The following is a 15401-nucleotide window of genomic DNA, read 5'->3' as shown; positions in this document are numbered from 1 at the left end:
ACTGAGGGGATCCCGGCTGCGTGAGAGGTGGCAGGCGCACACCTGGACCTGGACAGCTGTGGCCGGGGCGCCGGGGCAGGTGGTGCTGTCAGAAGGGTCTGGCCAGAGAAATTCAGCTGAACACGGGCTGACTGGCGCCCTTGGGGGCTGTGAAAGGCGGATCACCCTCCCGAAGCCGCCTGAACCCTTTCCCGGGAGCCCCCCACCTTGCACTTCCACAGCCAGAAGCCCCGGCCCCAGGCAGGAACCAAAGGCCTAACGGGCGACAGAGTTGAGAAGCATTTGGGGCCAATCCCCGGCTCGGACATGGAGCTTCGAACCAGCGGACCACCAGGCACCGACAGCGCATGCGCAGGAGGGTCATGGATCCTCTCTGGATTCTGCTAGAGAAGGTGGGACAGCGAGGGAGGGAGAAGATGGGAGCGGGTGGAGAAGAGGGGAAAAGTGGAGGGATACAGATGGACAGGAAGAGCAGAGAATGGATGGGTCTGGATAGGGGAGTGTCGTAGCGGAGTTGGAGAGAAAAAGCTTTACCTCTAGGGCACCCTGAGATGGCAGACCTACCTCTGTACCCTTCTGTAACCGTTCAAGTCCCGCAGCTCATGTTTTACCTCCCTGATCCAGCCCTCCATCAGATACTTCTGCAGAAACACTACGGGGATCACACCCGTTGCCCCCATGCGGAGCTGGGTTTTCTGTTGCTCTGAGAACCAAGCACGCGCAGGTGTTGTCGCTCAGAACTTCCTTGGGAAGAGCACATATTCCCCTTTTACACGCTGGGAAACGGGCAGGAAGGATCACTGCCTTAGCTCCACTGTCCCAGGTGTTGGGCTGGGGGGAGTGGTGTGGTACAAGATCAGAGCCCCAGACAGAGCAGACTGCCTGAGTGTTGGTGCATAGTCCCCATCCCTCCTGGGTAAACCATACCCCACCCTAGTGGAAACATCAAGGGCTCACAGTGGTTTCCTGGGGGTGGGAGAGCTGTCCTCATGTGAAGGAAAAGTCCAGCTGGGCTAACAAGCTAAGTCACAAATCTAAGTGTGATAAGTGTCGGTTTACTGATCTAAGTTCTGCTGGGCTATCTCGTAAATCTGAAGTTTAGTGTCAGTTTATTGGGCTAACAACCTAACTCGTAATTCCAAGCTCAACAAGTGTCAGTAATGTGATCTGTTACAAATTGATAAGCTCCAGTGTACTGATTCCTTGCTTTTTGTTCTTTAAGTCTTATTGGCTAATATCCCCTTACTTGTATTGAAGTATTTAAAACCTCATGTGCACGTCTTGGAGGTGCTCAGAACTTCGGAGTAGAAGCCCCACTGAGCCCGCCGGCATAATAATTCTGAGTACTCCAGCACTCCGATTGGTGCTTGTTTCTTGGCTGGCCTGTTTCCATAACACTCAGCTCCAGTGCCCAGCTTTCTAGGTAGATAGGAGTGTTACCAAGTCCAAATTCATTCTCCTCAGTGCAGGACAGGCCAATAAGTTTGGAAACCAGATGTTGGGGCTTGGAATAGCAAGTTTCTGTAGACCTAGTTGGCAAACTAATGTTCTGGAAAACCATCTCCCCAAGTCACAATTCAGGATCCTTTCCTACGCGCTTGGTTGTTGCAAACTTCTTAGTGTAGGAATTCCTTCTTGTTAGAATCCTTTGTTCTTACAGCTATCTGCGTGGGTCAGATCCCTGTAAATCTCCAACAAAACAAACGTTATTTTCTATTCTGCAATTTGCTATCTTTTAATGAATGAAAAAGTGTTAAATATCCTTAAAGGTCAGAGCTTCAGAATAAGCTCTCCTGTGTATTTCAGGCTCTAGGCAACAATTTTTTACAAGCAAGATGAAGCCTAGGAGACAGAGCATAGGGTTAAATTCAAAGGAACAGATCTAATATGGAGTCAGATTTGTTCTGTTCTATTACCCGGGCAGAAGCCACTTGAGGATTTAAATCTCTTTAAGTTAAAAATAACTAAAATTTTAAAGGAATTTACATACATAGGTGGGAATGTGCAAAGCATATCTGGAAAAGCACCCAAAAGAAAGTAAACAGTGGCATCTCCAGACAGGGCTGAAAGAACAGAGGATGACGGAAAACTTCTTTCCCTTGTGTATTTTTGTGCTCTGTTTGAGTTTTTTTTTTAACCATTTGCTTGCATTTCTTTTTCAGTTAAAATAATGTGTAATGGAGCAAAGGAGTAACTAGCTTAGCAAATACAGCAGCCATGGAATCACTAAGTCATCACTTTTGATTTAAGCCAGAAAGCATTTATTGACTCTCTCCAATGTGCTCAGTCCTGTTTTAAGACTTCTTTTATTATAATAATAATAATAATAATAATTATTATTATTATTATTATTATACTATTATTATTTCTAGTACTATTACTATTACTATTATTACTATTATTTTATGAAATAATAACATGGTATACCTCACCCCTGCCCATGGCTGGTGGAAAACCAACTGAGTTTTTCTTGAGTTGTTTTCCAAGGAGTAGAGATGAGTTTATAAACAGAACACATCTTCAGGGCAAAACAGGCAGTGTGCATTACCAGCAGGCCAGACAGCAATGAAGGGTTTTCAATAGAGGCGCCCAGAAGCTGAGAGAGAAAGCCTCCAGGACACTACAAAAAGCTGCCCAAACTGCCATCTCCATGGTACTACTGAAATAGGAAAGAACAAATCTGACTCCATATTTGATCTGTTTCTTTGAGTTTAACAAAGCCAAGTTAATATGCTCCAGTCTTTTCATGGGTTATGATGTCACAGAGGAAACGGACAGGTCAACAAGGAACCACTCTGCCGTGATCACGGAGCCGGGGAAAGGGACGGGCTGCAAGATGTATGAAGCAGCTGCAACTGTGCCCGTGCTTCTAGGCAGGTATCCAAAATCGCCTCGACAAGGTGTCAAACATTTGTGCCCATGTCCTCATCAACAGACATGTATTAAAGACAAATGGAAACATATAAAAGGCCAATACCCTTGCTGGGTACACCGTCCAAAGAACAAAGTCTCAGTTTGACAACTGGCCATCTCGGTTCCATGGGATTCATTCTTGGAGAACCTTAAAAACCACTCTTCTGTCCTCAAGAATTGCTGCATATTTGTCCTATCTTTGGCTCAGGGATGCAGCACGTTCAAGTGAACTTTAATGTCTGCACAGATTTGACTGTCTTTCTCCAGGTTCATTTGTCCATTCCAATGAGGCCTGAGCTAAGTCCATCCTCTGTAAGATCTATTCCCTCCAGTGACAGCTCATTGAGCCTGCAATTAAAAGCCAAGTGAACAAGACTGTCCTCAGCTAAAAATTTCACCCACCCTTCACTGTTTTCTTAATCTCCTCTCCTGGCTAATTGCAACAGACTAACACCTCCCTCCACCAAGATTACCAACTATGTCATTTTGTCTCCCCAAAGAGAAAGTAAGGTCCATAAAAGAGGAGACAACTACATAGTCACCTCTGAATTTGTAGCATATAGAAATGTTAATAAATAGAACTATGATCATGGCTTCTTTCCTTTAAAACCTTTCTGGTTATTTGAATGAGACCTTGGAAGGTAGGTGTTTGCTGTCCAGTATCTTGATCCACAGGACTCTGGAGGCCTTTTTCAGAATGGCTGTTCACTGATTCATTCAAAACACAACTTATCAATCAAGGAGTAGCTGTGCTTTTCTGCCAGATGTTTGTGGTCACTCTAATGCCAGAACAACTTTAAACTATATCCTTACTTTGGATTTGTTATTTTTCCCCTCTTCCAACAAAATTGACTTTCCTTATTTTCTTGCCTTGAGGAATTTTTTTTTTTTCCTATTTCACCCTTTAGTAAACCAAGATCCTCAGGATGGGCTTGGCCCATAATATTATCCCCCATCCAACTCCTAGTGTCAGAGGCCTGGGGCTCACATCCCGCCCTCCTGTCAAGGCAACTGAAAATCAGTTCAGGATCGAACCAGCACCCCAGGGATTCTAAGGCTCGCATATCTCCCGAAACCCTGCTTTCTCATTTGTCTTGGCTTCTGAGAATTTCCCCTCACTTTCTTGACAATTAGTTGTGCAGCTTGAAAGATGAGGAAGGAAGGTTTTATTTCTTAATCAGCATTTTAAGGAACTTGTGTAATGAAAGTTTTCACGAGTTTCTAGAACCCTCCATTGCCGAGATAGAAAACACACTAGACATTTTCTAAATTTAGCTCCCATGTGCATTTTTTCTTTGTTTTTGTTTTCTTAACTGTTAACAGACATTTTTTAATTAAAAAAAAATAAGGCCCCAAAAAGGATAGAACACTGAAGGGGCAATCAAAATTAAAGGGCAAAGACAGAAAAATGATAACTACTCTACAAAGTTAATATAATACATACACTATGTATCAGATCAGCAATTCTCAGTAACAGCTAATTGAAACATGACCATGAGGTAAAATTTCTCTCCTGTCAGGACATGGCCAACAGAAAATACAATTAAACCAACAAACTAATATCCTAAGTCTGGCAAGGTACAGAAGGCTACAAGCTAAATGTGTCTTCTTCTGGAAAAGAGGAAGACACACCAGCTCTTTTCTGTGGAGCCTGAGCCCACGGGAGGACGGTGAAGTGAGCTCTGTAAGTACCCAATTAGCAAAGTGAGTGATGAATAAATAGACGTGAGCTTTGATGACAGAGGTGATACTACTATTCATTTGTCCTGTAAAGTATGACTTCCGTTCAGTGATCAATACTTCGGCGTCCTCAGGAGTTGACATTTTAGGAAAATGCACAGCCTGGGCCCAGACCTCCTCTTTCAGCTCGTGACACTGCACTTAGATGTCACAAGGGCACCTCCAACTCCACCTGCAAAGAGCTGACTTCACGGTGCTCCTCCAATAGCTGTCCTGCCCAGGGCCTCTGGTCCGGGGCTAAGTTCTCCGTGCCTCTCCCAACTCAGACCCATCACTCACAGATGTGAATGGACCCCTCCTTCAGGGCCCAGATATCCTCAGACACCGAGTCCCACCACCCACACCTGACCTACCAGATACTCACTGGCACTCACTCAGCACTGACTCTGTGCTGGGACCATGCTGCACACTGCAAACGTTATCTCACTGGATCTCCACAATAGTCCTGGGAATTGGGTACATCACTGCTTCAATTGATTAGATAAATTGTTTCACTTCCTTGAGTGCGTCATTCAAACTGACACGGCTACTGAGCCACAAGCCTGGGCCTGAAAACAACTTGAAAATTGAACACTGCTACACCTCGCAGCCACCCTACTCTGACTCATCACATCACCTCCTGCCAAGCCTTCTAAATGTTTCCAAGCATTCTACAAGACAAAATTGAACTACGAGAGCACCCCACTCTCCAACATAAAATCTGTCAATGATGGTCCACTGCCCTTAGGAGAAAGCCCCACCGGGCCTGAACACAGCCCAACGGCCCAGCATCCGCGTTCCCTGCGCGGCTGTGCCGCCTCACCCAGTACGCAGCTCTACACGTGCCTTCTCTAGGACAGGGATGCTGACTCCGCACAACCCAGGGCTTGTCTCACTTGAACAATGATCACCTTCTTCAGTGTTCATCTTCTTCTTTGCTGACCCTCAGAAAAATGTTTTCTCATGATGAATCAATATCTTTTTCCTTACAACGTCCCATCATTGATAATGAGCTCCCCCAAAAGAGAGAAGACCTAATTGTCTGTCTCCTTACCTGTAAAGTGAGATTAACAAGGAAATATGTGAGGTTTTATGAGAAATAATATTCATGTGAGGCTGAGGGACAATTCCATCATACAATAAGCACTCAATATGTGCTTAATTAATATTAATAAGATTATATTGCATTCCAGCAACCTTCAATCAATTTTTAATGACTTTGTCCAACAGACTACTGACAAACTGTTGGACGAACCACTTTGAGCAGATCAGCACAAGCGTACTGGGATAGGTAAGCGCTGACTCCAGTTGCAACTGCAGCCACCCAGCACTATGGGGTAGGGGCAGTTTGCTCAAGCTCTTACATGTTGCTTGAGCATTTAGTTGTCGTTATTGATTAAAGACAGGTGTTCTTTAGTCAAAGCCCCTGAAACATAAATCTTCAAAGATTGATGCAAATTAGGTTTCAAGAACAACACTCTCATTAGAAATTATTTGAAAATCATAGTCTTAGCTACTCCGCACATCAAAAGGGCATGTTCTTAATGTATCTGACTAAATACACCGAAAGGGTTGTTTAAAAGAAATTACGATGAAGCCATCCTGAATAAGCTCCAGTATCATCTGCACAAAGCCCCACCCAAGGGTCTCATTTCACATTTCCACATAGGTGTTCAGGTAGCTTAACTTGGGTCTTGGTTTCTTATAACACGGGGTGGGGAATTGTTGTGGATAGATTTAAGTAGCAAATATATAACTAGGGTAATTGCTGTTAAGGAATTCTAGAAATAAGAAGATTGATATATAGTCCCACCCATAAGAAACTCAGCATTTCCAGTTACAGCAGCATTAAAAATAAAATGAGAGATACATTTAACAAAAATTTACAAGATTTGTACATTGAACTTTTTGAAGTATCACCAAAATAAATTTTAAAAGATCTACATATATGGAAGACATCCCATTTCCATGGAATGATAGACAGTATTATTAAAAATATTAAGACTCCTCAAAATGATCTACATATACAGTGGAATCCCTATCAAAATTCCAGCCGACTTCTTTGCAAAAATTGAAAAACTGATCCCCAAATTAATATGGACGTGCAAGGGGCCCAGGATAGCCAAAACAACCTTGCAAAAGAAGAGTAAAGTTGGAGGACTCACTTTAAAAAGTACTAAAATGCTATAGTAATAAGTCAGTATGTTGCTGGCATAAGTTTGGATAAATAAATCTATGAGACACAATAAAAACTCACGGGGTAAAACTTACATTTACAGACAGTTTTCCACTAGGGGGCCAAAAACACCCCATTGAAAGAATAGTCTATTCAACAAATTGTGCAGGGACAGCTGGGTGTCTGCAGGCAAAAGAATCAATCTGGAATCTGAACACCCATATTTTATATAACAAATACAAATTAAAACAAAGTAGATCACAGACAGAAATGTAAAAATTAAACCTATAAACTTTCTAAAAGAAGACACAGTATAAATCTTTGTGGTCCTAGGATAGGCTTTGGTTTCCTGGATACAATACCAAGAGCACAAGTGATAGAAGAAAAAAGCAGATAAACTGGACTTCATCAAAATTAAAACCCTTTTCTTACAAAGGACATCATCAAGAAAGTGAAATGACAGGGGAAATGGGTATCTCAAGTCAGAGAGTGCTTGCTTAGCAAGAAAAATAAAATAAATCATTACATCTAACTACCTCCCCTGTAAAGAAATTGTTTTAATGTTTAAAAAAATATAGTGAAAGACAATGTGCAGAATAGAAGAACAATTTTGCAAAACACGTATCTAATAAGAGAGTAGCATCCAGGATATATAACGAATTCTTACAACTGAACAATACAATAAAACAGACCCAATTTTTAAATTTACCACGAATTTAGATACATATACAAATGGCCAATAAGCATATGAGAAGATGCTCAACATCACTAGACAAATCAAAATCAAAATGAGATCTCATTTTACACCCACTAGGATGGTTATTACCAAATCACGGACAATAACAAATGTCGTTCAGGAGGCAGAGAAACCTCATATGCGGCCAGGGGAAAGGGACAATTTTGCAACTTCTTTGGAGAAGCCTGGTATTTCCTCAAAAGCTTAGAGTTATATGGCTCAGCAATTCCACTCCTATATGTAGAGTCATCCCTCAATACCCTTGGGGGGTTGGTTTCAGGAACCCCACACCCTGGATACCATAATCCAAGGATGTTCGAGTCCCTTTACAATCAGCCATCTGGATCCATGTAGTGGAAACTACAGATATGGAGGGCCAACTGTACAGCCAACAGAATGAAAACATATTCTCATAAAAATTTCACATCAATATTCATAGCAGTATCATTCAGAGTAGCCAAAAGTTACTAACAATATCCATCCATCAATGAACGGATAAACAAATTTACCAAGAATAGGCCCACAAACTTTTGGTCATTGAAACTTTGACAAAGGAGGTGAGAACATACAATGGATTAAAGACAGCCTCTTCAGCAAATGGTGCAGGGAAAACTGCACAGCTGCATGTAAATCAATGAAGTTAGACTACTCCCTCACAGCATACACAAAAATGAATTCAAAATGTGTTAAAGAATTAAACATATAGACAAGACACTATAAACCTCTTAGAAGCAACCATAGACAAAACATGTGACATACATCTCAGCAATGTTTTCCTAGAGCAGTCTACTCAAGCAATAGAAAAACAACCAAAAATATACAAGAGGGATCTAATTAAACTTACAAATTTTTGCACAGCTAAGGAAACAGTAAGCAAAACAAAAAGACAACCAACCTATGGAATGGGAGAAAATATTTGCAATAAATGAAACTGCTAGGGGCTTAATTCCCAGAATATGTAAACAGCTTTTACACTTAATAAGAAAGAAAAACAAACAATTCAATTCAAAAATTGGCAGAAGTCCTAAAGAAACATTTCTCCAATGAAGACGCACAAATGGCCAGTAGGCACATGAAAAAATGTTCAATATCATTATCAGAGAAATGCAAATCAAAACTGCAATCAAATATCACCTCTCACCAGTCAGAATAGCCATCATTGAGAAGTTCACAGACAATAAATACTGGAGAGGCTGCGGAGAATTGGGAACCCTCCTACACTGTGGTGGGAATGCAGTTTGGTGAAGCCATTGTGGAAAAATGTATAGAGGTTCATCAAAAGACAAAACCTTGACCTCCCAGATGACCCAGCAATCCCACTCCTGGGCATATATCCAGAAGGAACCCTAATTAAAAAAGACACCTACACCCCAATGTTCACAGCAGCACTATTTACAATAGCAAGACATGGAAACAACCGAAATGTCCACTGACAGATGGCTGGATAAAGAGGTTGTAGCATATTTGTCCAATAGACTACTATTCAGCCATAAAATAATAATAAAATAATGCCATTTGCAGCAACATCAATGGACATGGAGAATGTCATTCTAAGTGAAGTAAGCCAGAAAGAGAAAGGAAAATACCACATGAGATTGCTGACATGTGGAATCTAAAAAAAAAAAAAAAGAAAGAAACAAAAAAATAAACTTATCTACAGAACAGAAACAGACACAGAGTCACAGAAAACAAACTGTGGTTACCAGAGGGGGGAGGGTGTGGGAAGGAATAAATTGGGAGTTCAAGATTTGCAGTTACTGAGTATGTAAAGAATAAACAGCAAGTTTATACTGTATAGCACAGGAGAATATATTTAATATCTTATAGTAACTTATGTTTAAAAACAGTATGAAAATGAATGCAGGTATGTTCCTTTTTAACTGAAGTCTTGTGCTGTAGACAAGAAACTGACACAACATTATAAACTGACTAGACTTCAATGAAAATATTTTTAAATAGACTAAAACCAAAAACAATGGAAAAGGATATTATCAAACAAAAAGAATAAAGTACTGATTCAGGCTACAATATGGATGAACCTTGAAATTTTATGCTAAAATAAGCCAGACACAGAAAGCCAAATAGTGCCCTATAAGGTGAACTGTATCTAAGCGTTTATTGTACTACTGTAAATTTTCCAGAAGTTTGAAATCTATCAATATCAAAATAAAATGTATTATGCATTAAAAACGCTTCCTCACAGGAGGGCTTTAATTATTAAATGCAGAAACGCATATAAAGCTCTTGGAAAAACAATTTGCACGTCCACACACAGACACTGCTGTCACTGCCACTCAGAGGGTGGTGACAGCGCTGATGAGAGCTGCCTCCACTCGCTCCCCTGCAGAAAGGAGTGAAGGCCTGAGCTCTGACAGGCAGGGTGAGCGTGAACCTGAGTCATACACAGCCACGTTCCAGACTCTGCGTTACCCAACTTTCTTATACAAACTGCAACATGTAATGTAAACACGCTAGAGGGATGTATCTTACAACACAGGGAATACAGACAATGTTTTACAGTAAATATAAATGGAGCATCTATTGTACACCTGAAACTAATATCATATTTTAAATCAGCTATATTTTTATGAAAAATTAAAAAATATTTTTAAAATGCTATCACTTTAATATTCAATTCGGTTTTTAAGTTACTACTAAACAGCTCAGAATGTATAAAAGCATTTAATTGTGCTGTTTGCTTACATATTTATTTACATTCAGCCTCTTGCTAAAAGAGAATTTAAACAATTCTGTTAAACACAGCTTAACAACAATAACAACAAAAATGCAAAACGGAGAGTGAAGAGAAAATGGAGATTCAATACTTAAATGAAACCAGGGGGAGATAAACTCATAAAAATGGATTCCATGAAGTCAGGGCAAGTGTTAAAGGCCGACTACAAATTCAGCTGTAAGATTCTTGGCAGCTAAAGCAAAAAGAAAATGATGAAGGGGCAGGTGGTAGAGCGTGTGCTTAGCGTGCACGGGGTCCTGGGTTCAAGCCCCAGGGCCTCCACTAACAGATAAATACATCTAATTACCTCCCCCCCAAAAGAACCCCAAAGAAAAGATAAAGAGAAATTTCTTTCCCAAAAAACCCTGATATTAAATTTGGGTTAAATACTTAAAAAAAGATAAAAAGAAAAATAAAAAATATAAGTGACACTGTGAAGGAAAACCCCAGCTGGGCTAACAAGCTAAGTCACAAATCTAAGTGTGATAAGTGTCGGTTTACTGATCTAAGTTTTGCTGAGCTACCTGGTAAACCTGAAGTTTAGTGTCAGTTTAATGGGCTAATAAGCTAACACGTAAATCCAAGGACAACAATTGTCAGTAACGGGATCTGTTCCAAATTGATAAGCTTCAGTGTACTGATTCCTTGCTTTTTTGTTGTTTGAGCCTTATTGGCTAATAGCCCCATACTTGTAATTAACCCTATAAAACCTCATGTGCACGTCTTGGAGGTGCTCAGAGCTTTGGAAATGAAGCCCCTCTGAGCGAGCCAGCGAAATAAATCTCAGTACTACAACCTTGTGAGTTATACTTGTTTCTTGGCTTGCCTGTTGTTTCTATAACAACACAAGCGATAATGCCCGTGAGATAAATCTGCGGAGGTTGCTGTCAGGTCCCCATGTCTCACGTAGGAAAATCTGAAACATTTTTCTTACCATTCAGGGTCATCATAAGCCCACCTCACACCTCCCACCTTTAAATGCAGGAGCACAGGTAGGGCCCGACCTTTGCTGTCTCTGTGTCATCACAGTGAGACAGGATGGAAGGGGGAAGAGCACAGCCATTCAAGGAAGGCCACAGCAATTAACATCAAAATGTTAAAGGATTCAACCCCCAATAGGCCTTGAGGCTCAGGATGAAGAGATTTAACTTCTAGCAGATCTTGAGCTTCAGTAAACATCCATTGTAATAGTAACTTGGTGAATAACATGCCCCAGGCAACATGGCAGTCCCAATGCTAGCCACAAAAGGTCAAAGGGTGGGAAATGGCCAACTCCCTGGGAATCCTAGCCCCTTGCCCTAAGGCTGGTCCTTCTACTTATTAGCATATGAAACCACCAAGCCCAAGAAAACAAGCAACACAGCGCCACCTCGCGGTCACCACTCTCTGTCCCTCTTTGGGGAAGGCCCACAATGTGTGGAGTGTGTACCTACTTCTAATATGAGCATCAAACCCCCACACCTCGTGAAGTTTCTCTTGCCTATCAATGTATCTCTCTGAATAAATCTACCTTTACTCAACACTGGCTTGCTCTTGAATACTTTACTGCAGGAAGTTAAGGAACAAAATCTGGTGGGGCACATCCCAGGGGCTCAATGAAAGCCTGGGACACAGCCCTTCTCATGCCCAACGTTTTTTATTCTTGTATCAACAGGACTGGGCTGTGAAGGGAGGTCTGAGGCCACAGCTAAGGGACAGAAGCAGCCTCCAGGGCTCCAATTGGTGGGCAGTCTCTCCCCCAGCATGGGTCTTGGGGTCTGCCCGGTTCTCTGTGTTTCTCTGTTGTGCTGACTCCCCAGACATACAGCGTACTCCTAGGCTTGTCCCCACAAAACCCTTCTCTCCAAAATACAAGCACATCATGTCACAATCCTCTTGTTCAACAAGGAAATGTTCAGCCCACTTTTTTTCCTCCCCAATAAAGTACCCAACTGTCCTCGCTCCCATCACACCACTATTTTCTTTGTGAGAACTCTGCACTTGCCACACCCCATCCTGAACACAGGTGCCTTACTGGCTGTGATTGAGATGTTTCTTTCTCACACAGCAAGCGTCCTTTCACTTTCCCCTTGTTTCCTTAAAAAAGCATTTCCTGAGTCACTCACCCCTCTGATTCTGAACTAACAAAGTGCTGAGTTTGCAGTCACTATATGCATACATCCCAGTTTTGGCTAGGTTTCCATCACAAGATCTTCATTAAGGAGCTGCATCAAGAAGTTTAAAGAGGCTATTCTTACATCTGAGTGGAGGAGCCTGCAAAAAAGTTGAATGGCTTTGAAGAGAGAGTTAACCAGGGACAAAGAAGTTGCAGGTCCTAGTCAAAAGTGTCATGAGGCAAAATGTTCTCCCAAGACTCAGTGTGGCTTATGAACACGGAGTCGGCGGGGAGGAGGTGACAGGCAGTGAGTAGGGTGAGTGATACGGGTTACGCTCCCCCAGCTGGGGAAGAAAAGGTTTTTTCCAGTTTTCCAAACAATTTCTTACTACCTTTTTCTATTATTGTCACATACTATTTCCAACGAATTAAGCATATCAATGTCAGTCATTTGGGCCACTTGGGAGAAGCTACACGATGCCATTCACAGGGCTGGGACATGACAGCCACACCAGTCTAGATTGAAAGAACAGTCGGGGTATTTGCAAGGTAATCACGGGCATGCAGCAAACTCCCCAGCTTCAATGACCTCATCTCAATGCTGGGGCCAATAAAACTACCAAGCAAAGTGCGTGATGATTATGGCCAACATCTGTTTATTAGTTAAGTGCCCGAGACAACTGTCGCTTAATGGGGAATGAGTAAGATCAACGAGGCCCTGTCTACCTGGCCACACGCGCCCTGCCTTCCTGCCTTGGTGCAGCAGCAGAACTTGTTTAGCTGAGATGAACACCCCCAGAGCAGCCCAGACGGGAAAGCTCCCAACTCTGCACGGCGAGGCATGTTCCTTTCCTTCTCAGAGCTGATCACAATTTGCTGTCGTCTGTTTTTATGTTTATCCCTTTTGTAACTGTCTCTCCTTCGGAGTTTTTGCTCAAGCAGCACAGGGCCAGATGTGTCTTGCGGCCTGCCGGATATTCTGGGCAGGGAAACAGCCGACTCCATATCTGGCTCTGGTGCTGAACAGAGAGGGCAGAAGGCCCAGGGGCCCATGCTGAACTGAGGCCTCTGCACCCAAAATTATGGTCTGATTTTGGGCAAATTATACAGTCTTTTTACCATGAGATTCCTCATTTGTCCATGAAAATAACTGTCCATGGCACATAGAATTACAAGGATTATAGGAAATCACCAAATTCATAACCTAGCCAAGGGGCTGCAAGTGCATCCTCAACAGACAAATGCTGCCTTTACGACTCTGACACATGCTAAGCGGGGCGGCCCCACACAGTGAACACTGCTAAGTGCCAGTGGGTTAAGTGCTTCATGTGTGCTATAATACTCTTTAGATCTTACAACAATCCCAGGGTGAAACGAATATTATGCCCATTTCACAGATTCACCAACAGGTTAAGAGATTTTGAATTCTATTCCAAGGCCCTATGGTGAAGAAATGGCAATTTAAACCGGAATCTGGGCCCAGGCCTTGGCTCCATCTCTCTCCAATCCACCTGACCACTTGCCTTTGAATTCCACCTCTCCAATACACAAGTTTCAGCCGGCCAGCTCTTAAATGCAATTTGTGCAGTTTGTCAATGTTGGTTAATTACCATAAACTGTTCTCAGAAACCACTACAGTAAAGAAAGTTGGACTTAAGGAATTCTGCATTGCGTTCTCCTGCAATGTGCAGGATCCCTTTCCTACACCTCCAAATCCAAGTGTATGCTTCCTCCCTGTTTATGTTTGCACACGGCTTATTAAAGCAGAAGGTACCTGCAGTAATTCCATCTCGGTTGCTTTCCAAGGTTGCAGATTATCCATAATCAGTCTGTGAACGAAAATACTACAATGTGAATGAGAATACTGCAACCATGACAGTAAACAAAGAATACTGAAACCAAGTCATTAAAGGCTGCCGCCACCCCCCAGCTAGGACAGGCCTGCAGCTCAGCTGCTACAGCAACTCACAATGGTGTCATCTGAGCAGACTCAGAATAAGAAAGGACAGGCTACTGGCCCGAGATAGCTAGGTGCTTGTCTAAAAAATGAATTCAGTGAGTCCAAATATTTGCTTCCTCTCACACATACAAAAGTACTAAATTCTTGAACTTGAGATACCTGGCTTTCTTTAGATAATAAGCAATCTTTTATTGTTCCAACAACCTGGTCTTTGTTGTAAAGCTCCTATATATCCTAGCTCTGCCTCAACCTCTTGGGAGCAGTCCCTCAGAGAGTTCTGACAGGCTGTCATCCCGGCTCGAGTCCTCCCGCCAAATGAAACATAACTCTTAATTTTAGGCTGCACATGTATTTCAGTCAACAGTTTTGGACACCATGAAGCACCACAGCAGATTTCTCTCCACCTGAACTCTCCGAGTAACCGGAGCCTTGGTACCAGCAGTGGCCCTTTGTGCCCATCCACCTCCTCGGGGAGTCCAGATGAATTTGGGTGAGTCTCTCTTGGTTCTCGGATCTCACATATTGGTTGATGATCCTAAGTTTTATCTGGTGGTGTATCCAGGTACGTGGCCCTCCAGTTGAAAGAAACTGAGGTGAATTACCCACCCAGTGGAGACATATTGGGTGGGGCCTGGTTGAAAGATAACAGGAAATATCCACCTTGAGGATATGTCCAAAGTGGGGCTGGTGGAAACATATGAGGAAAATACTCACCCAGTGGAGACATCCTGAGTGAGTCCAAGTTGAAAGACACTGGGTTCAGGACTGAGTGGTTAGGTAAGAGTCTGGTCTAATATTTTCCTCAATTTGGTTACCTCCATTGAATTTTTCAGGATAAAAGTAAAACTCTTATGAGGAAACTTTCAACTCCAAAATTCGGACCATCCTCCTGGCTGGTAACAGCTTTCTCGGGTGACAGAGAATCTTCCAGGGGTGGTAGACACAAAGACTTCATGACACAGAGTTGTCCCTGTGGGAAATCTTACTAGCAAATTTATTCTGAGAACCCGACCTTACAATGGGGAATAGAACTTTCAAAAAAAAAAAAAAATAAAGAACAGAAAAGAA

The 15401-nt window shown here is 42.3% G+C and overlaps 1 protein-coding gene across 1 annotated transcript in view; it reads right to left on the bottom strand.

The window, feature by feature from the left end:
- Positions 1 to 15401, bottom strand: part of LOC140694287 (uncharacterized) — a 145803-nt gene that overhangs the window by 108305 nt on the left and 22097 nt on the right. Inside the window, exon 7 of the mRNA XM_072957599.1 lies at positions 207 to 380. Within this exon, the coding sequence (XP_072813700.1) occupies positions 207 to 380 (174 nt within the window). The remainder of the gene's footprint in view (positions 1 to 206; positions 381 to 15401) is intronic.

This window comes from Vicugna pacos, unplaced genomic scaffold (genome assembly GCF_048564905.1).
Source record: "Vicugna pacos unplaced genomic scaffold, VicPac4 scaffold_21, whole genome shotgun sequence".
Taxonomy (NCBI): domain Eukaryota; kingdom Metazoa; phylum Chordata; class Mammalia; order Artiodactyla; family Camelidae; genus Vicugna; species Vicugna pacos.
Note: the sequence above shows the minus strand (reverse complement) of the source record. Positions and strands in the feature narration are given on the sequence as shown.